The sequence below is a fragment of the Aphelocoma coerulescens genome, chromosome 4 (assembly GCF_041296385.1).
Source record: "Aphelocoma coerulescens isolate FSJ_1873_10779 chromosome 4, UR_Acoe_1.0, whole genome shotgun sequence".
In the NCBI taxonomy this organism is placed as follows: Eukaryota; Metazoa; Chordata; class Aves; order Passeriformes; family Corvidae; genus Aphelocoma; species Aphelocoma coerulescens.
This window is the reverse complement of record NC_091017.1, coordinates 46,840,349-46,867,311: the sequence shown is the minus strand read 5'-3', so window position 1 is coordinate 46,867,311 and position 26,963 is coordinate 46,840,349. Positions and strand designations below refer to the sequence as shown.

At 39.2% G+C, this 26,963-nt stretch overlaps 2 protein-coding genes across 2 annotated transcripts in view; one reads left to right on the top strand and one right to left on the bottom strand.

The window, feature by feature from the left end:
- Positions 1-137: 137 nt before the first annotated feature.
- LRP2BP (LRP2 binding protein) lies at positions 138-11,122 on the top strand. Its single transcript, XM_069013867.1, is given in 9 exon segments — positions 138-821; positions 823-862; positions 1,094-1,206; positions 3,092-3,205; positions 4,737-4,879; positions 4,957-5,062; positions 5,516-5,739; positions 8,979-9,144; positions 10,950-11,122. Coding segments are annotated over 9 exon segments (1,656 nt in total). The 3' UTR covers positions 11,016-11,122.
- Positions 11,123-11,220: 98 nt separating this feature from the next.
- SNX25 (sorting nexin 25) overlaps positions 11,221-26,963 on the bottom strand; it is an 83,746-nt gene continuing 68,003 nt past the window's right edge. The window contains exons 12-19 of the mRNA XM_069013866.1: positions 23,498-23,638; positions 22,445-22,558; positions 21,753-21,917; positions 18,264-18,381; positions 16,985-17,051; positions 15,633-15,814; positions 13,929-14,029; positions 11,221-13,135 (exon numbers count right to left, since the gene is read on the bottom strand). Of these exons, the coding sequence (XP_068869967.1) occupies positions 13,061-13,135; positions 13,929-14,029; positions 15,633-15,814; positions 16,985-17,051; positions 18,264-18,381; positions 21,753-21,917; positions 22,445-22,558; positions 23,498-23,638 (963 nt within the window). The 3' untranslated portion in view covers positions 11,221-13,060. The remainder of the gene's footprint in view (positions 13,136-13,928; positions 14,030-15,632; positions 15,815-16,984; positions 17,052-18,263; positions 18,382-21,752; positions 21,918-22,444; positions 22,559-23,497; positions 23,639-26,963) is intronic.

Below are 26,963 nucleotides of genomic sequence, written 5' to 3'. Positions count from 1 at the left end.
AGAAACCTTGAACAGCATTTTCCCTCAATTATCCTTTTAAGTTTTGTAATACCTATATGGGGAAAACAAACTGCATTACAACAAACAGTTTCTGATCACTGGAAGTGGTGAAGTCCCGCCTGCTAGACTGAAGCGTCATGCCCGGTGCCTTTTTCTCTGAATTGCATTCAGAGTTTCTGCTCCTTTCGCCTATAATCGCGGTCTGCAGAGCATTTTGGGCTCCCGCTTTTAATTTCCGACAGGACCGGCGGTATCAGGGAAGATCCGGTGGGCGCCCAGCCCGCAGCCTCTCCCGTCACCTAGTCACAGTTTGGCACCGGGCAACAGCCGGAGGCGGAGCAAAGCCCAAACGGAAAGTGCCCTCGGGACATTCCCAGTCTTCCTCCTGCCTTGCCAAAGGCCGTGGGACCCCAGGCCCAGCTATGCAGCGGCGCCGGGCGCCGGCGCAGGCTGGGCAGGGCCGCCCTGGGCCGCGGCACAGCGGCAGGGATCCACCCAGGCCCGGCGGCGCGGGGAGCTCGGCACCGGCGAGGGCCGCGGCCGCGCTCCCTTGTAGCCCGACCCGGAGCCGCACAGCGCGGCAGGCTCGGCCCGAGGCCGCGCTCCCTTGTAGCCCGACCCGGAGCCGCACAGCGCGGCAGGCTCGGCCCGAGGCCGCGCTCCCTTGTAGCCCGACCCGGAGCCGCACAGCGCGGCAGGCTCGGCCCGAGCCGCCCTCGGGCGCGGGGCTGCCCGGAGAGCTCGGCCGGCGGTGCTGGATGGCGCTGCGCAGCGAGCGGCTGCCGCCCGACCCTGCCGAGCCACGTACCGCTCCCTCGCAGCCCGGCTCCGGCCGGCAGCGCCCCGCTTTGGTTAGGCGCGGGTTTAAGCTCTTCCGCCGCGGACTTCACGCACACAAGGGTCAGGCTGTATTTACTGAACGTTTCCTTCACGCAACTTCTCCGTTTTATAACAGAGCCTTCTCTTTTGTCTTAGTCTTTTGAAGAGTGTATTAAAAAGGGGACCCGGCCAGCTTCAGACCTTCAGTGTACTTACAAAGCTGCTGTTCCACCTCTTAAGGGACAAACCCAGCCGTGTGTCTGTTTTTAAGGAGAGAACCACTCCCATGTTACACTGTTGGCAAAAGCAGAGGAGTCGCTGGTGAGGAGAGAGGCAGGTGAAGATTCTCCGGCACCTTTTCTGGATGGACAACGATACTATGAACAGGTTGTGCTTTCCCTCTTTTAAGTAAATGTTATAAAGCAGACAGTTTTCAACATCCTTTCAGTGAAAAAAGAGACACCTTAAAAAAACCTACAAGAGGTGCCCTACGCCTGTTTTTATCCCATTAAAATCACCAGGTGTTCCCCCTAAATAAGCTTTTCCTACACTTTCCCCAAGCATCTACGGAGGTCTTCCACTTCCCTTCCAGGTCTCCTTAGGACCAGATAAGTAAGCAGCAGCCTATCCTTATAGTTAGCTTCCAAGCCAGGTTGGGTTTTTGGGCAGCTGACTGACCAAATACAACACACTTTGTTTTCAGTTATAGTGATCGTGAGCCCTGACCAAGACACAGCTTTCTATCTTTGTTCCCCATCTAAGAAGTGGAACTTGTTGAAACATATTATCTTCAAGATTTCTGTCCCTGCCCACTTTGGCTAAAATTGGTCATCCAAGTCTTTGAAAGTAAATGCTCAGAAAACAGAGCAAGACTGGCTGGCAGGTGAACTTAAACCTCATCTTCCTGTGAAAATTACAACTTATTTCAGGAAGATAGAAAAGAATGTAGTACAAACACTAAGTCAGGTATTTTCCAGTGTGACATGCATGGATTCAGTACTGTTTACAGTGCAGCAGTGGTACAGTGTAAATCAGTCTCAGGGTTTGCAGCAGGAACAGAATTAACTCACTCAGGCTTTCTGAGCCCTGTCCTTAATGTTTTCATTAATTAATTACCTGAGACTAACTCCATGGAGCAGAACGAACAGACTCCTGCCTTTTTCTTGACAAGCTGGCTTGGATGTCCATGATAGATATTGCTGTACATCCCTAAATTTATTGTTTGAACGGGTTTTAATTTTCAGATTTTTAAATGTATGTCTGTAGTGCCTAAAAATGCACGTGCTCATAGCACTGCACTTTTAGATACTAGAAAAAAAAAAAAAACACTTCCTAATCACAGCCCTATGTCTCCTTCATATAGCACTAAATTCTCAGCAAAGGTGAGATTAAATGTGCCTCCTGTACTTCTTTTTCTGATATTCATGACAGCTAGTTGTAAAAAGGAATTTTTTTTTTTCCAGAGTTTTTTAAAAATACAATGCCCACACAGTCATAGTGGATAAGCTTCCAAGTCAATTAATAGTTTAAATAATAGCTTGGAGAGTATTAACAGGGGCCGATTGGTCATTGTGAGGACGTGTGACTGACTGCTGAGCTGTTACTCGGTTCTAAGCTTTTTTTTTAATCAAAACACACAGAAAATTTGAAGTAAAAATGTAGAGAAGAACACTTTAATTTCAATATTGTTTGTATTTAGTGTTTATGTGTAAAAATATTTTAGTTAGGACACCAGGCTCAGTTAACTGTTATATTGCAGTTGTTTAACTGTATTTTTAAGTGTAGTTTCTTCTTTCACTTAATGCAGAAGCAAGTACTCTCTGAGATTCATTCTTAGGAGTGAAAGTATCTCTGTTGTTGCAGGTGATATCTCCATAAGAAATGTGAGGCAGACAGCTGGGTCCATTAAAGTCTTCAGACATCTGTTTTATTAGTTTTGTGAAACCAACCCTTAGCTGAGATGTAAAAGCAGACTGTTAAACCCTCGAGGTGTAAGAACAGCTGACCTAAGTTAAAGGATGTCAGATAGATGGGGCAGGGACTCTGAATTACTTCAAACTAAAAAGATGGTGGTTTGGGGGAGGGGAGAAAGTTTGTCAGAATGGCTTTTGTTTACCCAACTTCCTTGTGGTTGTTGACTTACTCCATCTCTGTTTTCTGCCAGTTCTATGGTTGCAATTGTTTGGGTTTTGTTCATGAGAGAAATACTCCAGGTTGAAAAATAGTAAGGGTGTACATATCATAGAGTTATTGTTTGTTTTCTCTTTCCCAGGGGTTGTATGAAGAAGCATTAAAGCAATTTGAAAAAATTAAAGATACAGATTTTTAAGCAATGTATCAGCTTGGTGTAATGTATTATGATGGACTTGGCAGTAAAAAAGACCCTGTGAGTAATTTAGCAGCACACTTTTTATTTTTCTTCTAATATTAGCTGATAATTACTAAGAGCTCTTTGTAAACATGATTATTTAGTTTAAAATTAACAGCCTTTTCATTTAGAATTAGTTTCATAAAATGCAGCTGTTTACAGAGTATCATTAAAGAGCAAAGGCTCTGGGTTGAAAAAGTTCTCAAAAATGGCTATAATAAAAGAGGTGTATCTGAAAAATACCGGAATTTTTATTTTAAAATTAAATTCCAAGGGCTTGGTTGGACTTCATGTAGAAGCTATGTTTAAAAATTGCTTTACATTTTTTACTTTTTAATGAGCAATTCATGTAGATGAAAATAAAGTGAGTGAAAATGGAAATCAAACAATTATATTTCAAAGCGTAAGATCTCTGGTACAAAGATTTTTTAAAGTACTTTCTATTCTTTTAGCATGGATGCCAGAGATTATTATTCTTCTGCCAATTGTTGACAGTAATATTTTTAAATTAGACAAAGGAGGTAGTAATATTTTAAAATTAGACACATGAAAAATTCCATTTGCAAGAATTTGAAGAATTCAAACTGAAGAGTTATATTACAAAAAAGGAAGGCAAAGGAATGATTTGCTACCATAAGAAGAGTGAATTTGTTGGTGAATATGATCTTAAAAAGTGGCATGAGGAAAAAATACAAACATTAGGAATAAAAGGGTAGATTATAAGACAAAAGGCCAAAAAAATGAACTGAAGAGTATATTAACTAATGAGACTCCTGTCTGGTGCTTGCAGCATTGCCAGCAGACCTGAAAATATGGAGTTTAGAGGTGGTTCATTTTTTCTGTATGCCTGCATAATTACCACATTTGTTTACTTGCAAATAAACATTTTAGCGAAGTTTCTTTCTTTCTTGTATATTACAATATGAACGCTGAAGAAGAGAAAAACCTTTTATAAAGGATTGTTTCTAGTGTATTTAAACAGGGTGTCCATGCTAAATCCTAACAGTGTAAACCTTATTTCTAAAGTACTTCTGAGGCCCAGTTGCTCATATGCAATGTTCTCCATCTGCTTATTTAATATGATTAGTTTTTGTCCTTTATGAATCTAAGGTATTTTAAATGCAGGGACTTGAAAGTGTACTTTGCCTTCTTGTTGAGGTTGTTTTATGATTTCAGATACATTATGCAATATTAAAAAGTTATCAGAATTCTGAAATTGAAAATGTTACAAGTGTAGGATGTGACATTCATTTATGTAAAAAAATAATATTTTTGAGAAAAATTTTAACAGTGAAGAAGAGTAATATATTATCTGATGAACATTTATGAGGAAATGTTTCATACTAAAAATATGGTGGGGTCAAAAATTTAGGGGCTGTCTAGTAACCAAAGATCAGTTCTGCTTTGGTATGACACTGTTTTACAGTCTGTCCAGCCTTTCTTCCAAGAGAAAAAAATTACCTGTCTTGCAGAAGTTACTGCATTCTCAGGTTATATATTTCATCCTCTGCACGGTCTGAACATAATAACTTAAATGGCTCAATTTTAGGAAAAGGGAGTGGAACACATGAATAAAATACTCAACTCTGATTCCCCAGAAGCAAGTCACTTGAAGTTTGCAGCTGCATACAATCTTGGCAGGTCATATTATGAAGGATGTGGTGTTAAACATTCAGCCGAAGAGGCTGAAAGGTAAGGGCGGTCAGTGATTTTCCTGAAAAATTTTAAGATTGTGTGTTACTTAAACTTTGTTGTCCCCATTTTCTTAGGTTATGGCTTACTGCTGCAGACCATGGAAATCCAAAAGCAAGTGTAAAGGCCCAGAGTACTTTAGGAATGCTTTATTCTATGCCAATTCTAAAAGATCTGAAGAAGGTAAAGCCCACTTGTACCTTTTGAAATAAAAATGAAGCACGATTAATTTTTAATTTAACAGAAATTTTACAGTGGTATATTTGACTCTGAAAGTTGTATTTTGAGTAGTTAGACATTATCATCCGTTTAAGCCTATGTGAACAGATGGCCAGAATCCCTCATTTTGACTCACTCGACACTGCTAGCCAAGATTTTTTAAGTGAGAGTATCAGAAAGAATGACAGAATGGATTAAAGTTTTTTCAGCTTTGGTAACCTTCAGAAATCAAGCAGGTAACACTGATTGACAGCTCTGACATTAAATGAAGCAGGTTTAAAAGCCTTACAAGGATTCTTCTTTCTTTTATGTATAAACACTTCTTACAGGATGGTTGGTGTAAAAGCTTTTATGGAAACAGTATACAAGAAAATCAGCTAAGTAAATATATACTCCAGCTTTGTGCCTCTTGTTTAGGCCTTTTTCTGGCATTCAAAAGCATGTGACAATGGAAATCTGGAATCACAGGGAGCACTTGGCATTATGTATCTCTATGGACAAGGTATACGTCGCAACACTAAAGCTGCTTTGGAGCGTTTGAGAAAAGCAACACAGCTTGGAAACATCTATGCTCAAGGCCATCTTGTGGAATATTACTACACTAGAAAATTTTACTCAAAAGCTGCTGCACTAGTCAAAAGGTAATTTTTATTTTTCATTAGGGTTTTTCTTGCAAGACCACGTAAAACAGATATAAATGATTAATAAGATAATGATCTTGTCTTTTGAACCCAAGAAATGCTTGAGATAATGAATTGCAAAATTCATCTTTAACAACAGAACAGCTAATGACAAAATTAATATTATAAGGTTCTCAGTACTCAGTATTGAACTTCTGATCCTATTAAGGAAAACAGCCTTGAACTAGAATCCAAAGCAGATGTCCATACGCAGTCCTGCCTTCCTTGTCCACTATCTCCTCTAGGCTCCTGCCTTCACCGTTCCCTTTATCCCCCATGGTATCACGGTATCAAAGACCCCCCAGGTTGGAAGGGATCTCAGTGATCATCTGGTCCAACCTTTCTTGGCAAAAGCACAGTCTAGACACGATGACCCGGCACCCTGTCCAGCTGTATCTTAAAAGTGTACAAGGCCAGTGAATCCACCACTTTCTTTTACCTGCTTTTCCACCTTTGGTATGCTTCTCTCTTGGTTTTGAGTGGGCTCAGAAACTTGCAGTTAAGCCAAGAGTGTCTCTTGCTCCACCTACTTTCCTTGTCTTTAAAGGTAATGAACAAACAGTTCATTGTGCTTCCAGGAGAGCATTCTTGAAAAATTCCCAGCACTCACTAGCTCCTTTATTCTCTGTGGAAGCTTCCAATGGAGACCCTCCCAACTGTGCTGTGAGCTGAAGTTTTACTATTCTGAAATCTAAAACCTTTGTCCTAGTACTAACACTCAGAGTGCTCAGCAGGATCCCAGATCCTCAATATTGTGATCACTGCACCCAAGGCTGTCACTCACTCAGGAACTACAAAGCAGATTTTGTTGGTTTGCAAGTAGCAAGTCAAGCAGTGCCTCATTCCTGATTGGCACATCTGACATTTGGTTGAAGCAGCAGTACTCTACTGCTCCATTCCAGGAACTTCATGGATGTCCTGGGACTTGCTGTATTGTTCTTGCATCTAATGCCTGGGTAGTTCAAGTCGCCCATAAGATCCAGATTCTGTTTCCCGAAACTTACTTAAGTGACCCAGATATTGTCTCATTGGAGGTCACTAACAGATGCTTAGTGTAAGATCCCTCTTGAGATGATCCCTCTGATCCTGGCCCAGAGGCATTCATTAAGGCTTCCAAAATTACCATAGTTAATTGCCATTAACTTCTACACGTTCAAGGTTCTCCTTAACTCAGCGCATGACTCTTCCTCTTTTTCTGCCTTTACAAAACAGCCTCTCCATCCATGACGATCCTCCTGTCACGTGAGTTGTTCCACCATGTGTCAGTTATTCCTATGATTGTGTGACTTTGAGTGGGTGCAGAGCTCCAGTTCCTCCTGTTTGGTCCCCAGGCTGTGTGCATTGTACACATACACTTGGGGTAGCTGTCTTCTGGTCCTCATCCTGGGGAGCAGCTAAGGAACTTTAGTTGCTGCTCTGGTTGGCCTGGCTTATTCTCCAGTTGGTTGCAATGGCACAAGTGCAACCACTTTGGGTCTAGAGTGCCCTCAAATCCTCCCGTTTAAAGCTCGCCTCAGCAGGTTGGCCAGCCTGCTGCCAAAGATTCCTTTGCCTCTTCTAGACAAGTGGATCCTATCCCTCCTTAACAGGCTATAGTCATCAAAGAATGTCCCATCGTCATAAAAGCCAAGACCAGCACCAGCCACAAAGCCAGAAGTTGATTTGTATTAGATGTGTGGTTTTGGTTGCATGCTTTCCTCCCACTGGTAAAAGGGAACTGGAAAGAAAGGTAACTTGGCACCAGTATTTGCCTGCACCCCAGGGCTTTGTAGTCTCTGATTTGGTGGTGTCATTTGTGCCCACATGAAAGAGTAGCAAAGGATCTGTGATCTGGACAAGTTGTGGCACCCTCTCAGCAACATCTCAGACCTTAGCTCTTGGACAGCCACACACCCCTCCTGAGTCCCCCTCAGGCTGAGAGATGGTGCCTCAGTGCCCCTTCACATAAAGTTACTCACTCTTGAGTGCTTACTTATTTTTGTGGTTTGTGCTGCTGGTAGAGTTTCTCCTTGCAGACCTTGCTCCTGGGTGTCTACAGTGATTAAAGCTTCATGTATGCTTTAGGTTGTAGTGCTGGAGGGTGGGGAGGAAAGCAGTCCTGCTTTTGCATGTCACTGGGCTCCAAGGTGCCTAATTCTCTGTGGTGTCCACCACAGGAATATGATTTTGAAACCACTTATCTATTTCCATCTTCATCTCAGCACCTCTAATACTGCAAACCATCTTCCACTCTCCACCTCCTCCATCTTAATGTCATTTCTACTCACTGTCTCCCACCCCATAATTCCCTTGCTCTGCAGTTTGGTCCAGTTCCTGTGTCCTTTACAGGAAATGCAAGCATTGACACAGCTAAAATGATGTGTAAAGAAGCATATAATTACTGTTTGATATCTAGAAAGGATATGGGGCTTGGGGGTATCTGTTTTAAGGCAACAGAAAGAAATCAATTCTCACTCAGGTATAGCATTTTCTAATAGTATAGTGATGATACTAGATAACTTGATAGTTATAGCTTGATGGTTAAAACAACATTGACTTTGTCCCTCTGATTCTTAAAATAGTTCTTAAAAAACATGCTGAAATTAAGATGACAGAAAACATGCAGAATAAAGGAAATAATTGAGCTGAAACAGTGATAAGTGGTTTTCCTAACAGAGTTTTATAACCAGGGACTCTCAAGTATGTCCAAGATTTTCAGATTACTATGATTTGCCAATATCCTTGTAAGAACTGGAAATTTTAGAATCACAGAATCAGAGAATTATGGAATGGTTTGGGTTGGCCCTTTGAAGATCCTCTAGTTCCAGCCCCCTTGCTGTGGGCAGGGACATCTTCCACTACCTGAGATTGCTCAAATACATGAAATAAGAGCTTTGCCTTTCTTCCACATATAATTTCCATAAAATAATTTAATAGGAACAATTAGTGTAAAATATATATGTTGCCTTTTGTAGATAGCATAACTATAGTGAAAGTTGTATACTTGTTTGCTGTTTAATATCACAATATTCAAATAAGTCTAACTTAAAATCAAATCCAAAATATAAAAATCCTCATAAGATGCTGAGTACTTGTAAATTTCATCTTATTTTGGATAATAAAGTAAATGGAAAGGAGGCATTGTCAAAGTCATGTATGGTCAACTTTAATTATTGCTTGAACTAGCATTATCTAACATAATGCTCTAAATTCCACAACAGGGCTACAAAAAATGATGACATCAACAAGCAAGCCAGGATATCTGATTGTCATCCAACATATGTAGCCAAGGGGGCTGCTATGGCTGCTTTCTACTTGGCTAGATGCCTCCAGCTTGGCCGAGGCATAGAGAAAGACCAGAATGTTGCTGAGAAATACTATTCTAAAGTAAGTTGAGGAAGTCTTACAGTCTAGTTTATATCTCATGAAATGGAGTGATGCCTTAGATCTGAGTCTCTAAACTTGCTATTTCATTAAGGATTCCAACACTGTTAAAAAAAAAATCTTTGCAAGAAAATGTAGAGTGATAAAAGTGTACTAAAAACAGCCTTGAAAGGATGCTGTCTGCCCACTTGCTTAAGCAAGCAATATAACCAACAACAACAAAAAAATAATCTATGGTAATCACCACAGCAAAGAGCTTGGTAACTTGCAAGATAAATTATCTGAACAATTTGAATAATTTTATCCCAAATCAATTTGCTTTCTTTCATTCTCTCACAACTGAAAAATCATAACTTTTCCATATACCTTAGATTCTGTAACAATTACAACCTTTATTAATGATACTTTAATTGGCCATAACGAGTTCTCATGCTTCTTTTTATATTTACATTTTCAGTGATAGCTGAGGATCTACTGCTTTCTCTGTTCAATATACATGGGGAAAAAAAATCAGTCACACTTTTTTCAAAGTTCCAAATTTGGAGTAAGATTGAGGGAAATAAGGTTGAGGAAAAATATTAATAATGGTCTCTAGAAGATTAATCTGTTGAGTCATATCAGTGATGCCTAAAGGCATCAAGGCAAGGTGATTATACCAGCTGAAGGGAATGCAACAAGTTGGCATCTGTGCTTCAGAGAGACTCTATGGTTTCTGTGAATGTAGTGGCCATTTATTTCTGCAAGTAGAATACTTTTATGTCCATCTTGGTGCAATCTAAATGAATGGAGAGTTATGTAAATGATAAATTATCAAACGATTTTTGTGGCTCCTTACTCAGGGAAGTCACTGATAGAAAAGGCTTAGCAAAGAAGGTGATCTGAATACAGACATGTTAAATATTTTGTTCTCCCACTGTGAAAAGTGTTATAGAGGATAGGATGAGAAAGAGATAAGGAAAGGAACATAAGCTGAGGTATTATGACCATTGTAGCCAGTATTCCTAGTTAAGTCATCGAAGAAGTCCATCAGGATTAAATTGCGTGGCTTTGTGGGAGTGTAACTTTTCCCACTGTCTTCTAAAGTCTAATAAAACTGCCACAACTGAAAGAAGACTACAACTTTCACTCATTATTCACTTGCTGTACATCTGAGACTGATCTAGGAATGTCACTAATGTCTTGGTATAAAGAGATAATTCCTACGGACTGGTGTCAGGCATCTCTAAATCAATAGCAGAAGAGAAGCAACGAAGTAAGCAAGGAAGCTCCCTGAAACAGTAACTTTAAAAGAGTTGTGGGGGTGTTCAGGTTTTTTTTGTACCTGGAAAATTCCCATGTTAACTGTACAATTACTTAAAATCATATTTGTTTTAATTAACTGCTCAGCTGTGGTTTTGGCCTACCATTCTTAGACCCAGTCAGTTTTGTAAGAAATGAGAAAGAGAAGATGGGCATCTCTAAGGGTCCTGAAATAGATGATGGAAGCAAATGAAACTCATCCAGTCTGTAAGCAGATTTATTTTTCCATCTGTGGTGCTGCACATGCCATGCCAACACACAGAATTAAAAAAAATAAACCCAAGACTAAGACTATAGTCAAGCATGCTAATTTTAAATACTAAATTTTTTTTTATAATGTGGCATCAGAAAAAGGATTCAAAGCCAAATATGTTAACTCTTCAATATTTTAGCAAGTTGACTGTCTCAGGTAGCTTTGTTGACACTTAAAGAATTATTAATGTCATATTGATAACAGAGAATTTTATTGTAGCTATAAACTAGAACTGTGATATTCTTTGTTTTCAAAGGCATGCTATCTGGATCCTGCTGTTGCTTCTCACCTTCAATTGGCAGCTAATCTTGGGACAATTTAGTGTTTCCTTTAACTGTGACTGGTATCTATTTCCTACAATAAACCATTATTAGTCTCCAGCAATTATAGACTGTTCTTACTGCTTGCTTTTCAACTTTCTAGAAAGTATCATTTAAAGCAATTCACTGATTCATTTTATCTAAAATAAAAGACAGTAAAAAGCTCACACTCTAACTCAGATGAAACCAAAACAGATTTTTTAAAAATTGTATTGAAGACTTCAAAGTTTATTAAGGACATTTTACTGGGACAGATGTATTTTCTTCATGTCATACTGCTACATAGCACATAAATCAAACCAAAACCAAATAAAAATGGCTGTTTCCTTTCTGCATATATAATGTTTAAATTTTAATATTCTGAAAAGCTTGAACCCCATCTTGCCTCATTTTCACATACAGCCCACTCACAGGCCATGGCCATTTTTAAAGCTTAATTTGTTAGTGGTGCTTATACTTTCTTCCACATACTCTCTAAAGCATCTAGGTGTACTTAAGTGTCTTTATATATTTTACTTTTGGATCGCAGAGACTCAAAGTTGGAAACTGGTAGAACACCAAGCTTTACAATTCAAACCATGCCAGCTTCTAAAACTAGAAAATAGTCCTTACAGAACTGTGGGAAAAAAGCCCCAAACATTAGTACGGAAATACTGAATATATGTCCTCAATATGAGGCCTATTTTCCTCAATCCTTCATACTGCATTCACACTGCCTCTGTTTGTATTAGAAATAGTTGGAAACCTTTTGGCTAGGAGTATGTATATCTGAGCAATGTCCTGCTGGATCTTTTATCAAAAGATACTTTGATTAACCACTAGGAAAAATTACTGATTGCTATGGTAAGCTTGCACATTTCTAAATGCCTGTTTACTTATGAAACTTTGTAAGTGCAGAATTTGCCTTGCTTCTTAGGACTGTGCCACGACCTGAAAACTTTCCTGAAACTGTTGGAACAGAAAGCTAGATGTTACTAAAAATTTTGATTTAAATACAGCATATACAGAGTATATGTACCTTACAATAGAGCCAGTCATAACTGCAAGTAGTTTCTCTAAGAGGACAACTGTACTGAAGTGAGAAGACAGTAATGAGTGTCACCTAGGGATTTTTGATGATGTTTAATTATTTATATGTGCATTAACACAATATTTACATATTTTTACATAAAATTTAAAAAAAACAACCACTGAAGACAGTTTTCTTTCCTTGTATAAAATAAGGGGAAGATTTGAAGGTTATTTGAAATTGGGTCATTGAGTAAAACAGCCCTGAATAATATCAGGGAAGTTATCGGAATGGTTTAATTAGATGTCTACTTGATCATTCATAGAAGCAATTCATAAGCACTAATCTCTGAACTAACATTTAACACAGGCATTCTGTTAGGACATACCAGTTTACAATACATAATTTTGACACAGACTTCAAAGCAATGTAGATATTTCTTATTAAACTAGTGCTGTCAAACTCATTGATCAGTTGTCAGTACAGCCTCATTATCAAGTACTGCAATCCAGTTGTGATATTTATTGCTTACAAATGCTTCAAACTACAGAAAATCTTTGGTAAAACCAAAATTGATAAAATTTTCACAATAGCTTTACATGTAGTATTGCACGACAAGGCTTTTTCAATACACAAGAAAAAAAAAGGAATGCTCAGATCCTCAGTGAGGAGATTAGAACTGTACAACATTCATTAGTTTACCACTATAAGCAAAATTTCTTTCCATAAATGTTTAAAATATCTTCTGGTTTCTTTCAGCATATATGAACATCTATTTTTCAATCTATGTTTGAAACAGAGGAGTAGTCAAATAGAACAATTTAAATAAAAATTGGCAGCTATACAGCATTTTTTTGTCTACCCTACGACAGCATCAGATCTTTTCAAGTCTGTTTACTTCACAAAAAACTCAAGAGGAAAGAAAAATGCTAAAAATAATCATAGTCCTCAGCCCTCTATGGAAAAGAGGAAAATAAGTTTCATGTCTATTCTTGAACATAGACATTTCTCTAGTGGTCCAATTGTGCAGATTCAAACCTAAGTGGCATTAAGCTGCTCTAAATGAGCTCTCAGCTCAGGACACAGTTCAGTTAGCAGCAGTTCCAGCAAAACCTGAAAAACAGAAAAGAGTTAAGATGATGCTGGTGCCAACCAAATGAGAATTTCTTCATTTCTGTCATTTTTAGAAAATCACAGATAACAGGATTATATTGATTATATTCATCATTCATGCAACTACTTTTCTTTCATTCAAATGTCAGCACATGCCCTACAGATAACATGGGAAATGTCTTAAGGCTGAAACGAGGCAAGTGTTAAGGGCAGCAGCTTTGAGATGGGGATTTCCCACCCAGTATAAACTGATGCTGTTCTGTCAAAGGCTCCATAGCATCATAAGCAAGCACCAGGGCATGCACCTTCTCTCCAGTGCTGGGGGCAGCACTGTGTGACAGGCTGCTGTCTGGAAGGTGCCAGAAGAGACTGACTGACTGTGAAGGTGTTATACTTAGATCCAGGTGCATATTCCAACTAGTGCCAACAGTTGAGGAGTGGAACTTTTGGAGGGCTGCCATGTCCTAACTGTGAGCCAGTACTGGAGCTCTCTGTCTAAGATTCTCCAAGGTATGTTTATTTTTCTAAGCTGTATGAAGACATTAGTTTGTACCTTATGAAGTCAGGCACATTGGATGTGGTAAAGGATCTCTTTTAGACAAAAGCAATGCTGCTGTTAAACAGCCTTTTGTTATTCAAACTTAGTCAAGTGATCAAGCCTAGAACATCTGACTTATTTTAATAATAAATAAATCTCTGCAAAAACACACTCCCTAGGCTTTAATACTGAGTGAGTAGAGCTCAGTAACTAACAGGATTATGAAGTTGAAAAGCTATTTTTCTGGGTACTCACATAAAGTAGATGCTTATTAGCCTTCCTCTCCTGCAACGCATTGAACACTTTCACTACACCATGACGGGCATTTTGTTGTCCAACAAGATTCTGCAGAGTATCTGCAAACAAACATTACTTCAGTTTATATTGCTTCACTCAGGCTGGGCAAAACCTCCAGCCAGAATCACAGAATCATCATTCTACTACCCAAAATCACAATCATCAAGTTTGGAGGAGACCTTCAAGATCATCTAGTTGAACCATAAAGACCCACAAAGGCGGGGAAACAAAGTCCCTGCACTTCATTGGCCCTTGGCTACAAGATACACAGTCTCTACTCAGCAACCTTTTAAAAACACAGCTTGAAAAGATACCCATATTCTCAAGTTAGCCAACAGACAATAGCGTGTGCATCTCAGTGGCAATGTTTTAAGTGTTTTAACATGATCTATCAAATGCCTTTTCAGTAGTTCACCTCACTGAGTCAAGTCTCATCTCACACGTCATTAAACCATTCACTTAAATACACCTTCAGCCACAAAGACACAATTTCTACAACATTTAAAACTAATTTAGCACTTGAATTGCCTCTCAAATCTTCACAGGGAATACTTCCGACAAGTAGGCAGTTAAGAAAATTCTAAGTCAGTTATTTACATTTTGGATTAAATTAGAGAATAAATAGTGATTCAGTGCTCCATCATTAATCTAAGGTGCATTCAGCTATGTCCTGACATATGGCTCCAAGCTCAAAAACAAACGAAAAATCAAACAAAACCGCAAACCATCTATGAAAGGCTGTTTAGGTAAGTAGGTGAGTATATAACACGGGGAGTAAATGGAGGGTTGTTTATACATCAAGTGGCAAATATTTTGCATGCATACCAACTCCTTTTTTATAGTAAAATTTGATTAAACTACCTAAGGCATGGGGTTATATGAGATACCTCAGTGAAGCCATAAAATAGCTCGCTCTCTTCAGCTGGAGCAGAGATAAAGCATTCAGGCTATGTTTAAGTGCATTTCCAAGTGCTAAAAGTAATGATTTTGGATCTTTTTGGTTAGGTGCCTTTGGGTTACATGATCTCTGAAGGGTCAGAAATATGTGACTGGACTTCCTGTCCTGTGAGTGGGACAGGAGGGAGCATCTCAGAATGGTGCCCCAGAAATGCGCTGGCTGAAGAGGAAGCTGCCTAGGCTTGGGAGATAAGGGTAGGCAAAGGAAGGTACGGAAAAACCCATTCCATCTAGGATCTTCTTCTGCCCAGGCTGCAGGTCACTCTGACATTCAGTGCCCTGAGACCTCTTACCAGAAATAGACAACAACACACAGCACTGACAGTGTGGGTAGATCCCTCTCTCTCCAACTTTGAAACGTAACAGGAAGAAGTAATTGGGGTGGTGGCACCCTCCCTATTTGGCAAGTAGTTCCAAGTGGCAGAGCCACATATTTGCTCACAGAGAACCAGCAGAGAGAGAATCAACTGAGGTTCCTTGATGAATATTATACACAGAGATAAAGAAATTTTAATTTTGCATCCACCAATAATATCTTAATGCATGCCTTTTATCAGACAGGCAGGAGAGGCAAAGACTAAGGCCAAAATCATCCTTAGTTATGCAAATAACCATAATTTAGAACTCTACAGGAAAATAATGTGATTAACCAGTTTCTTTACTAGTTATTAAATCTGTCTTTAAGCAGAATCAAAGTGATCTCACCTGGAATGTTTTCAAGTAGTTTTTGCTGTGCTCTCTGTTTTGTCTCCTGCTTTTGTTCATCACTCTTGGCTCTCGGTGGTGGAGCTAACTTTCCGTTTGGCCAAAAAGCATCTCGAAACACACCAATGTAGTAAACAAGCATTGGTTCACTGAACATCCAGTGTACAGTGTCACGGATTTGCCTGTAAAGAAGTGTAGAAGGGAGCCCATCGGAGCTAGTCTTTCATGTTTTATGCAAGTTTATACAAGTTTACTCTTTTTACTCCTCAAAGTAGTGGAAGAGATGTTATTTTTCATGTAATTATGCCAATATAGCTGGCTTGATTTCATTGGCATCACAGCAGGTCATATTCAGCTCTGGGTGCTCTAGGATCTAGGTCACTCCAGATACCTGACTTAGACCTGGAAAAGGCTACTTTTCAATGTAATCCACAAACATGCATTACAAATTACAAGTACTACATTGAAATGTGCGTCAAAACTACATTTCAAGGATGGCAGTACAAAGGCTCCACCAGGAAAAGACATGAAAATCAGGTTAATAATTGTAGCAAACTCCAAACTAGTTGCCTGCAGAGATGTGCCTGCTAGGATAAAAACAGACAGTTTTGATAGAAGCACAGTAAGTTCCTTCACAGATAGCAAAGCACATTACTGAAGGGATTACAAATGGAGATAGCAGCCTCCTCCTGTGGCTGCACTACTCACTGTAGCCTTCAGCACCATGAATCTGAGGTAAAGAGCAGGCTCCAGTCAGTACTGCTGAACTGGGCCATAAAGCCAAATCCATTAAAATCAATAAATATAAAGTCAACGTACATGTAAAAAGCCACATAGGAACTTTGCATGCAAGCTATGCTCACACATTCTTTCCCTCTCTGTCCTCCTTCAGGCATTTTCCAGTTACCAGCAGGGTATGAACAAATGAACCAATCAATTTAAAACTCAGCGAGTGGATACTGTCTGAGACCAGTCCAATTTACTGCTACATAACATACATAAGAAGCTTTAAAAGCCATACTGGCATGTGTAAATTTAGTTACTGACTGGATGAAGAACAGTCTGTTATGCTGGCAGAATACTTCTAAAAATTGTTTCTGACCAGTGATACAGCTTTCCACATGAAGGTATGTACAGACAGGTATGCCTCATGCAGGCCTCACTTGGCAACATGAAGATAATTCACATATCTATGTTTTCTCTAATAAACATAACATCTTTGCAAATTCAGCTATGGAACACAAATGCAGATTACCATACAAGATGTCCAGATTATTTTTTAACAGTTCTGCTCTCAGCTTTTTTTTTCATAGAATGATGATGAAGGTTCAGTTAAAGCAACAGCTACTTACTTGTTGATAGTTCTTCCAAAAGTGACTTGTACTAGTGCAATTAATGTTTTTCTGACCCACTTGAACACTAGAACAATGAAAAATGATAAAAAATAATGACCAAGAAGTTAATAACATTACAGAACCCATGATCACGTGCAAAACCTTCCCCCTACCTCCCACCAAACCAAACCCAAACAACCCACCCCTGGAGTAAACGCATGGTTATAACCCTTTCTAAGATTCCAGTAATTGTACAGAGGTTCCATTTTTCTTGATTACATTCCTTGTACTGTTTGCTGTATGGTTTTTAATTCTTCCAGATTACATAAACATACAAATACTATGCATTCTAGGTTATACTGTAAATTTTTATATGTAAGAATATTTCAAGTTTATTGAGCCATACAACTACTCAAAACCCTTTTTCTACTACAAAAAAACCAATGTCCTCAAACTTCACACCTTTTTCATACCTATTTAGTATAAAGTATTCATGGCAGCACCATTAAAATTCTGAAAACATTTTCACTCAAACCAAGCAGTCAGCTTTCCATTACAAATAAAGGAAACAAATGTGAGTGCTTCCTAATAATTACTGGTTAATCTTTCTTTCATGCTGTTCACCATCACAATTAAGTCTATATTTGGAAGATACATCTGCCATTTTTGGAAGGTGCCACATTTTGTAATAGTTACCCTGTAAATAATTTTACAGAGCATCATGTGTGGCTGCACATTCAAAAAGAAACAAAAATAGTTTTCTTTATTACCATCATTCAGTTACATTTTGGAGGGGGGGGGGGATTCCAGTGTTTAAAAGATACCACAATTCTAGTATCATTTTCATTATACAAATAGCAGAACTAAAATGCATATATAATTCACTTAAAATGGATATTAAAGTCATTTTAATAAGTCATTAAAGAGACATGTTCTATAATAAAGCCATCTTTCCTTCCTCAGAATTCATACAATCTAATGAACAGCTTATTTACAAAAAGTATACTACTGTCCTTTTCTCCTTTTTTTCAATTTTTTTCATGAAAATTTTAAAAATATTAAATGCAAATGATCTCCCCTACCAGTTACATTTTTTTTGCCATTTTATATTGGAATTTCACTTTTGAATGAAAGCTCCAAAGTTGTGAACTACTGAGGAATAGCTTGCTTCCCAACAAACTGGCCATATAGATTGCAAGAATGTTTCCACTTATTGAAACAGCAAAAATATCTGAATTAAGAAGTGTCCCACAGAGCCAATAGATCCCAACAGCAATTGAGCAGGTTTACAGCTTACTTCCTCTCAGTTCAAAAATCTCTCCAATCAACATGAAACACGGTTCAGCAAGAGAGTCCTTCTTCCCATCTACCTCCTCTCCATAGTCCGACAGGTCACTGTCCTCTTCCGTTTCTTCCTAGGAAGAGAAGGACAACATGGGTATGCACTGCAGTTCCCCATCTTTCTTCCAGAATGGATTCAGTTACTGCCATGCTCTGGCAAAGGAGCACAGCCAGTCCTCTCAAAGAACAGAGTTAGAGCCAACAACTGCTGCTAGCAGGACCTGGCAAACAGGAACATCACTAGGGAGTTTGAAAAGGGATTGCACTTCCCATTGGACCAGAGTGATGAGGACACTCTGCACTGCTGGGATCATCATCACTGCTGTATCTTCTCCTTGCAGCCTTGGCCCCAGCAAGCACCTCAATTCTGCCCAAATTTTCAGGATCTACTGCCTATATTGCCCCACCAACACCAGCTGGATAAAAGAAAGCAGGTGATGTGGGAGTCATGTACTGCTAGGAAACGGGTGAGAGCTGTAAGCATGAGATGGCACTCAGAGGTGTTTGTGATTGCAAAGCCTCCTCTGACACAACACCCGCAGAAAACATCCAGGATGGGGAGCTAGCCAGCTGGAGCTGTTTGCGTTGCAAACAGCTAGGAAGAAAAGGGTTATTGCACAGGGAGAAGCAGGTTGCTGGCTCCCCAGGAGAACAGATTGTGCTTTCACAGCTGAAGACATTCAGTGCGATCAGGCACTAGCCAGTTGTCTTTGCAGTAAACTGGGAACCAAACCCAGCAGTGGAAAGGGAACTGGCCACTGCAGAGACAAGCAATATTAATGAGAAACAGTCCCAGGCAGAAACACAGTACTGCGATACATAATGACCTGAGCCTGAGGATCCCGAAGCTCAGGGCACCATAAGGAGAAGAGTTATTCAGACAGACTCCCAGAAGATGACTGGGTTGAACCACCTCAGTTCTGGCAGTACCATCTATTCAAGAATGAAGGGCAGACAGCAGGTTGTTTCTTGGTGTCATGAAGATTGCTTCAGGATCAGGACTACAACGTCGATCATTACGCATGGCAGCTGACACATCCCTTTGCTTTCCTGGATCTTCCCCTGCCCGCCTATGCTTAGAGCAAAGCTGAAGAGGCACACCTGACCTCCATTGAGGCTGGTGCAATGTCCCTGTCTCTGGATCAGGAATGGTCAGAATGATGTGCAAATTTTCTTCTTCAGCCTGGTTTTCAGAGATATCAATCATCTCTTCCTTTTGTCCTCATAATTTGATCATCTAATATTGGGGTTTTTTTCTGCTATTCAGTGAATTTCCTGTCATTTAGAAAACGCAACAGGAAGTGTAAATTCTTACACTACAGTGCATTTTCTAGCCAGTAAGTTTATAAGCCTAAAAGCCCTTCTTTCTAGATAATATCAACTATATTTTTCCTTTGATTTGGTTTTGGTGTAGAGAGCTAAGAAATACATTCTAAAGCTAACCCTGTCCAAGGAGTTGTATATATAAAGAAATTGCTGCAGTATTTAATCCTGAAAACAACACTCAAGAGGTAATACTATTCCTCTGACATATATTTGGAAAATGTGAGATGAGATGAGATATGAGATGAGATATGAGATGTAAAGGCAAAGAGAAAGTTGAATGAGAGCATTCTCTACTACAAAGTCCAAAATACAAACTAAACCAGGAATTCTCAGTTACAAAAAGAACAAAATTATAACAGCTTTATGTATGGTTTAACACAACTAACTTCATTTATGACCTTGTACCAAACGATTTAACCCTAGTTTGACTGCTTTAGGAAAGTTAAATCTGGTCCAAGATGCTGTCAACTGGGCAAGACTGAGCTGATCGAAAGCCCTTACTGAAAGACATGGGAGTCCAGGAAACAGCAGAGCTAATCCCAGACTGCCTCACAATCCCTCTCCCTCCATTTTATTTTATTATTTTCACATTAGGACAATCATTTGACACACTCATTCAGAGGGTCTAACAGTTCCCACCATTTGTATTCTGTTGTCTTCTCTTATGTGTAAGCTTAAGGAAAGAAGGGAGAAGAGAAGGAAGACAAATATGAAGTAGGTCTTTGTCTGCATTTGCACAGTGCCTGGCATAATACACTCTGGCCAGAATTAAGCTCCTAGTCCCACAAGTAATAAACAGTATTAAATTTAAACTCAGTAAGAAGTTATGTTCCAACTCCTCTGTTGCCACACTCTGTGGGCATTTTTTGCTCTACTTCCCTTAGTTTTTTGGTATCGGTTGCATAATTTCTGCTTTGTTTATTTGTTCTTTCTCCTCTCACACACTATTATTAAAAATTCTCTTTCCTGCTCCTGTATTTCCTAACTATTTCCTCCTACACACTCACATAATACAATATCTATGCAGTCTGGCTTTGTCTTGAGGATGTTTTTCAATTAAATAGCAAAATACAAATAGCTTCACACTTCAATGTTTTTATGCTACTTCTACTTGTCACTTTAGCGAAAGCACATTGGATTTTAGAACTCCAGTACTTCTACTGAAGTGTAAAACTAGTTTCTCAAACTTTCTTTATATTTATTGCTCTGAAATGAGGCACATGCATTCAGCATCTAGATGCAAGTACAGTATAATTTTGAAAGATATATATAGGATTTTATTTCTGAGATGCAAGACCACCTTTCTCCCTATTAAAAGGCTAGAACTGTACATGTTCCCCAAACTCCAGTTATCCTGCACAACACCCATCCACTCCAGACAACTACAGCATGTAAGAAATTAACTATTTCATATGAATTTTGTATAACCTGTAACTAAAAGGGGGACTAGAAACAGCTCCTTGAATGTTGCATTATCTGAATAAGAACAACACAGAATAGAGTGCCATGGAATTATGGTCAATATAGTCAATGAGCTATTTTAGTCACTAATCTATTATTCATTGCATTTTCATAGACAATGGGTTTTTATGGCTTAATAACAAATTTTCCAACTGGTTTGCCCACATAGGCTCTTGCCTGCATTTGCAGTTTCCCTCAGTAAGCCTGTACTATTTGCCAACAGTTTTTTGTCAAAACTACCTCTGCTTCAGAAGTTGTCCTGAAATTATTAAGGATACACAGCTGTTCCTGCCAAAAGAATATTCCCAAGTGAAAATTACTGTTACCTGCCAAAACCCCTCTGAAGTATACATGTCCAGAACTCAAAAAGTGGAAAATTCTGCTATAAAAAATGAAACAATCCCACATTAACTGCAACTTTTTTATCTGCAATAGCTTACACATTTGCCTATATGCATTTACCAAAAGGCAGGAAACCTGTTTTATTAATAAGCACCTTTTAAATTCATAGGCAGCTCTTACTTCTGACTCTTTGTTCACTTAGAGTAAATTACAAATGACCTTTGGAAATATTGCCTGCCATTCAAATACTAATGACTCTCCCTGCTTGCTTTGGATAAGTAATTAAATTTGGGAAGATTACTTTTCTACCACTTACCTCCTGATGAGAAAACAAATCACCAGGAAGTCGTTCTAGAAATGAGGAGAGTGAAAATGACGACTTCTTTCCTTGCACATCAATAACTTTGAGGTGCTCTGGGGAAGGGCTCAAGAAGGCATAAAGTGCTTCACTCTGGCAGAGTCTTTCATCAGAGAGTAATTTCTATGAAATAAAAATAATGACACATCACAACACAGCAACATGTCAATTAAATATTTCTTGTTAAGGAACAAGATGTGTTGAGGCATCCAATAAAACTGATTAAGTCACAGCTCAGTGGTAGGGTGAGAAAAAAAATCCCTATCTCACAAAGATACTTTAAGAAGCTAGCTCTAAAGTACTGGAACTAGTAAGAATAAAGCTTTTAATCTTACAACTTTCTTTTTTTATTAAAATTTTTCATTTAGAAGAGATTTGTTGTGAAGTGTTTTAGCTGCAAGTGGCAATTAAAGAATTCATTATTTATGATTTCTTAATTAATCAAAGTTTAAATCAACTTACCACAGAGGAATGGTTACTATCAGTCAAACTCATCTCAACTTCAGGAATTTTGGACAACTTTGACATTTATAGTGTCAAACCTTACATCTGACCTATTTGTTCTAGGCTCTCTCTTTAAGCAATAGAGACACACCATGCTCTCAATTCTTCTGTTTAGATGTCTGTTGGTTTTGTCTCTGTTTTCTTACCTGCAGAAAGTTATTAAGCTGGTTCTTGGATTTCTCCATGAATTTCTGGTCAATGGATTTAAAGGGCAGCTTGCTGAGAGAAGGCAACTGAACTTTCTTTAATGACGGAAAACACTGTGTAAGAGAAGAGAGAGCTCAATTAACATGTATGCAGAGAAAAAGAAAGGTGGTTCAGAAGGGAAAGGGAGAGACTCCCTTGTGCTCTCATCTCCCTTCCACACCCTTCTCAAGAAAACACCTTCCCTTTCCCACTATGGGCTGACACATCTACACCCTTTCCCTTTACACCACCATTATCTATCCTTTATCAGACAGAAAGGTTAAAGCACTATAAAAAGAATCCCAACTTTCTCTCTCCCCAAAAGCTGTCATTTCTAATACTTCCCTAGAAGCCAGACACAAAGTCTAGTTCTTATAGCAGGCTCTTATGTGACAGTGCAGAGCTATTAAAAAAAATAAAAATGCCCTAGGGTATATCACCGTGTCCCACAGCCATAGGGAGGAGGAGAGAAGATCCAGCAGGCAGGAATTGTGCAGCAAGATTGATTTATTTAATTATTTTACAAACTCTTTTATAGACTTTTTTCTTCATAGTCTAATTGGACAAAGGATCAGCCACCCCTTGGGGGTGATTGGCTAAAATCCTAAAACATCCATTGTCAAAATATTTTTCTACTGTAGTATAAACAAGACTTTTCAAGGCTGCAGGTATTTAATTGTTTACATAACTGCTACCTCTTCTGTGAGAGAGAAAAGTCTCTCACGGACTTAGAAAATAGCAGGAAAATCCTTGCTAGCAGCATTTTTGTATCCACACAGAGCATATACCATTTTGAAATGGGGTTAGCCCAGTAATACATTATTAAGGGGAAAAAATAATTGTAAACAAGTTTTATAAGCATCTGTTAGAGACCAGAAATATGCAGATAGAAATCTAGCTGTAAAGGGCTAAAAGCCAAAAGGCTGGCATTAAAATTGGCAGCATTAAATTTTTATCATTCTGACACATTTTAGAAATTTGTATCTTTTCCCTTCCATAGCCAGGATTCGTACCTCACTGAGTTTGCGGTGTAGGTTCTGAAACTCACTGAGCTTCCTGGGAACAGTCCAGTTCTTAGTTTCAGCTCCACCGACTTCTTGTAAACTCACCATGACAGAGTAACAGGGCACTTGTTCTCCATTCTCTTCTAAAACCTTGTGGGGGGAAAAAAGAAACAGGTAAGGTAATCTCTGTTCAAAGTAAACAGTGGAACATTTGAGCTGCCAGATGACTGGGTTGCAAACTCAGTCATCAGTCCCACGCTTCTCTTGAGATTTGAAAGGTACATGTGGAGCAATTCCCCTAGTGAACTGACCTTCACCCAAAATGCTATGCCAGTCCTGAATCAGTCCTCCAGCTAACCACTATTACACCTTACATACAGTTTTGCAGCACCATCCACCAGCAATCAAGTCTCCCTGACATGTCTTCTTCAAACAGCTGGGTGTATTATTTTGGTTTTTAAGGTACCTACCGTGTAGCTTTCTGATTGCTCATCAATACTCAAACTCTCCTATCTGCATTTACCTGAGCATTCTCCCTTTATTCCCACCCTCCCTTCCCAGCACTCCTGCTAAGGCTCACCCACACACTGGGCACAGCAGCTCTGCAGCTGGGCTCTGTGACAGCTGGTGCTGTCACAGAGCAATTTCTCTGCTCACTTGAGCAGTTCTGCTTGCACAGTTTGTGGTATCCATGCAGTGTCTATTTCTGAGAGACTCACAACTTTACAAAAATACTAATGAATCAAACTACAATCCTCAGTCAGAGGAAGGAGAAGCAATTAACCACATTGTGCAAATGGGAAAACTACAGCAAAGTTAAACAATTTTTCTTGAGAAATGGCAGCAGTCTGATCACACTATTTCTTAATTTGGTATGAGGATTGACATAAGGATTTTATCCTTCTGTCCTATTGGTAGCAAATTTTTGTTTACTTATTTTGAGGGGACACCCAAATTGATTATGAAAGGCAAATAAGGGAAATGCATAAAATACTTGACTCTTGTCAAGACTAGAATGCTTGTCTTTATATACATGCAAATAACAAAAAATTAACTATAAAATACCACTCCCAGTCTTTTTGAGCAAAGTTGTAACTTTAAAGCATTTTTAAAGAATATTTAACTAATCTAATTAGGATAAGAATAAACTTTAACATTTATATAATTATGATACTTTTTCTGAGAAGCCTGTAGATATCTGACAACACAATACTATTGATTAATAACTTGACGAGCAACTACATCCCCATTGTAAAAGCCATGAGGCTGAAATGTACCTTCATATTTTTAAGCTATTCAGAGCTGTACATTGGTAATATTCCCTGTGATGCATTCCTCATAAAGCTGCACATGGGCCACCAGGAAGCCAATTCTGAGGCCCAGATTTCACGTATCTCTGTCAAAAAGCTGCAGCAGCACTCAGACAGAATACAAAGCACCAGCCTCAATGCCTGAAAATGTGCCTGGTTCTCAGTGCAGCTATTTGGAGAAGTGCCTATCTCCTGCCAGACTGCTGCAGAAATAGATGCTTGAACAGCCTCCAAGATGCAGGTCAGAGAGACATGGCACAGAAGAACTGGGATCGTCTGGGACAGTCCCTGCCCTGTCTAGCCCTAGCTAGATTGGATCGGTGCTTTTAGGTGACTCACAAACACCTTCTGGCTGTCATTTTTGAATACTGGGAGATCAGTGCTGAAACTGGTGATTTGAGTCATGCCTATGATTCCCTATGCCAAATTTGTTCCCAGGGCAGGGATTTGCACGTGTAGGGTCATCTGAACTGTAATTGTCAGGAGAGAGTAATCCCTCTAAAAGCACATTCTCAAGGTGGGAGGATTTAGTACTCCTGCTTCAAGTTAGGGTCTATGTGCAAAATCATCTAAATTCCAATTACTAGATGTAGATACATTACAGCTTTTTTTCAATTGCCCTCAAATACCCTCATATAAATACTGAAAGTGTTCAGGATCTTCTTAAGAATGCAAAATTTTTTACCAACTTATGTACTTGTGAATTTGTTTTTCCCAATTAATGAGTCAACTGGAAAACACAAAAAAAGGAATGTTAGGAGGTCTTCTAAACCAGGAGACCTAGTCCTCTGCTGTTAACAGGCACCATCTCGTACAACTATCATGAATGAATTCAAACTAGAGAGCCCTATTCCTCTGATTCTCCCTTTTGCTAAGTTAAGCAAACAGAAGTGCTTTCAGAACTACTTCTCATGGGAGAAGATCCTCATTCCAATCCACCCTTCTCAAGGGACACAGCCCAGCACCTGCAAAGCAACTGTACCACTTCCTCATCTTGCATGGAAACTCCCCTCCTAATGTATTCAAGGGTTGCATTTACCCTTGACAGACCTGCAGCCCCTCAGGATGAACTGCACATCTGACAAGCCACCAGCTTACCTACTGCTTCCAGCCAAAAGGTGCTCCAAGGGTCACAGCCAAAGCCCAGAGTTCCTGCTGAGCACCAAACCTTGCATGCCCCACGATGAGACTGCACTGTGCTTCTAATGCTCCTACACAAAAAGTCATCCAGCTTTTTCCCAACCTTCCTAACCCTTTCCTAGTCCTGATTTCAGGTGCTGCCTGTACAGTGCCGCGTACAAGGGGAAATCACTTCCCTGTTCCTGCTGGCCACACAACTGCAGATACCATTGGCCTCCTTGGCCACCTGGGCACACTCCTGGCTCATGTTCAGACAGCTGTCAACCAGCACCTCCAAGTCCTTGTCCACTGGGCAGCTTTTCAGCCACCTCTTGCCCAGGTGTGTAGTGTGGTAACAACAAGAAACATGCAATTTTTTTCACCTTATTCAGATCTAAAAACTCAATTTCTTATGAAAACAATACATTTTTTAAAAGATGTTATGTTCTGAAACAGTCTCTCTTTGCACAAGGGAGACAGAATATCTGCTACGATATTAAATGACACAAGGCCAAAACCATTAAAGCAAGCAGAGCAAGTTAGGTTATTCAGCTCTAAGTTATACACCTGTAACAGGGAAGAGAGTCACAGAATTACTCAAGTTATCCTAGGCCCCCTCATCCTGCATGTTCCTACTGTATTTTTCAACCTCTACCAGTCAGCCAAAACACTGAGTCTTCAAAGTAAGTTTTATCAGAAATATCAGCTACCAATTGACACCTGGAGATTATACCATTTACACTGATTTTTTAAAATATACATAGTTCACACACACAGACCTAGTATACTTAAATGACTCAAAACTATAAAGAATGAAAGATTCAAACAAGCATCTGGACATGGTTTTTTCAAGACTTAAGTAACTATTTTTTATGCATTCTCTGTTAACTGATGTAGTAGATCAGTTTAAAAGGTCAATGACTAGCTATTACACTTCCAGCTCAAGATCTATAGCAAAATTTACTTTTACTAAGCTTTTCTGCAAGACAATAGGGCCAAGTTTTTCTGTCTCTAAAATCATAGGTTCTGGGATTAGCAACAACATA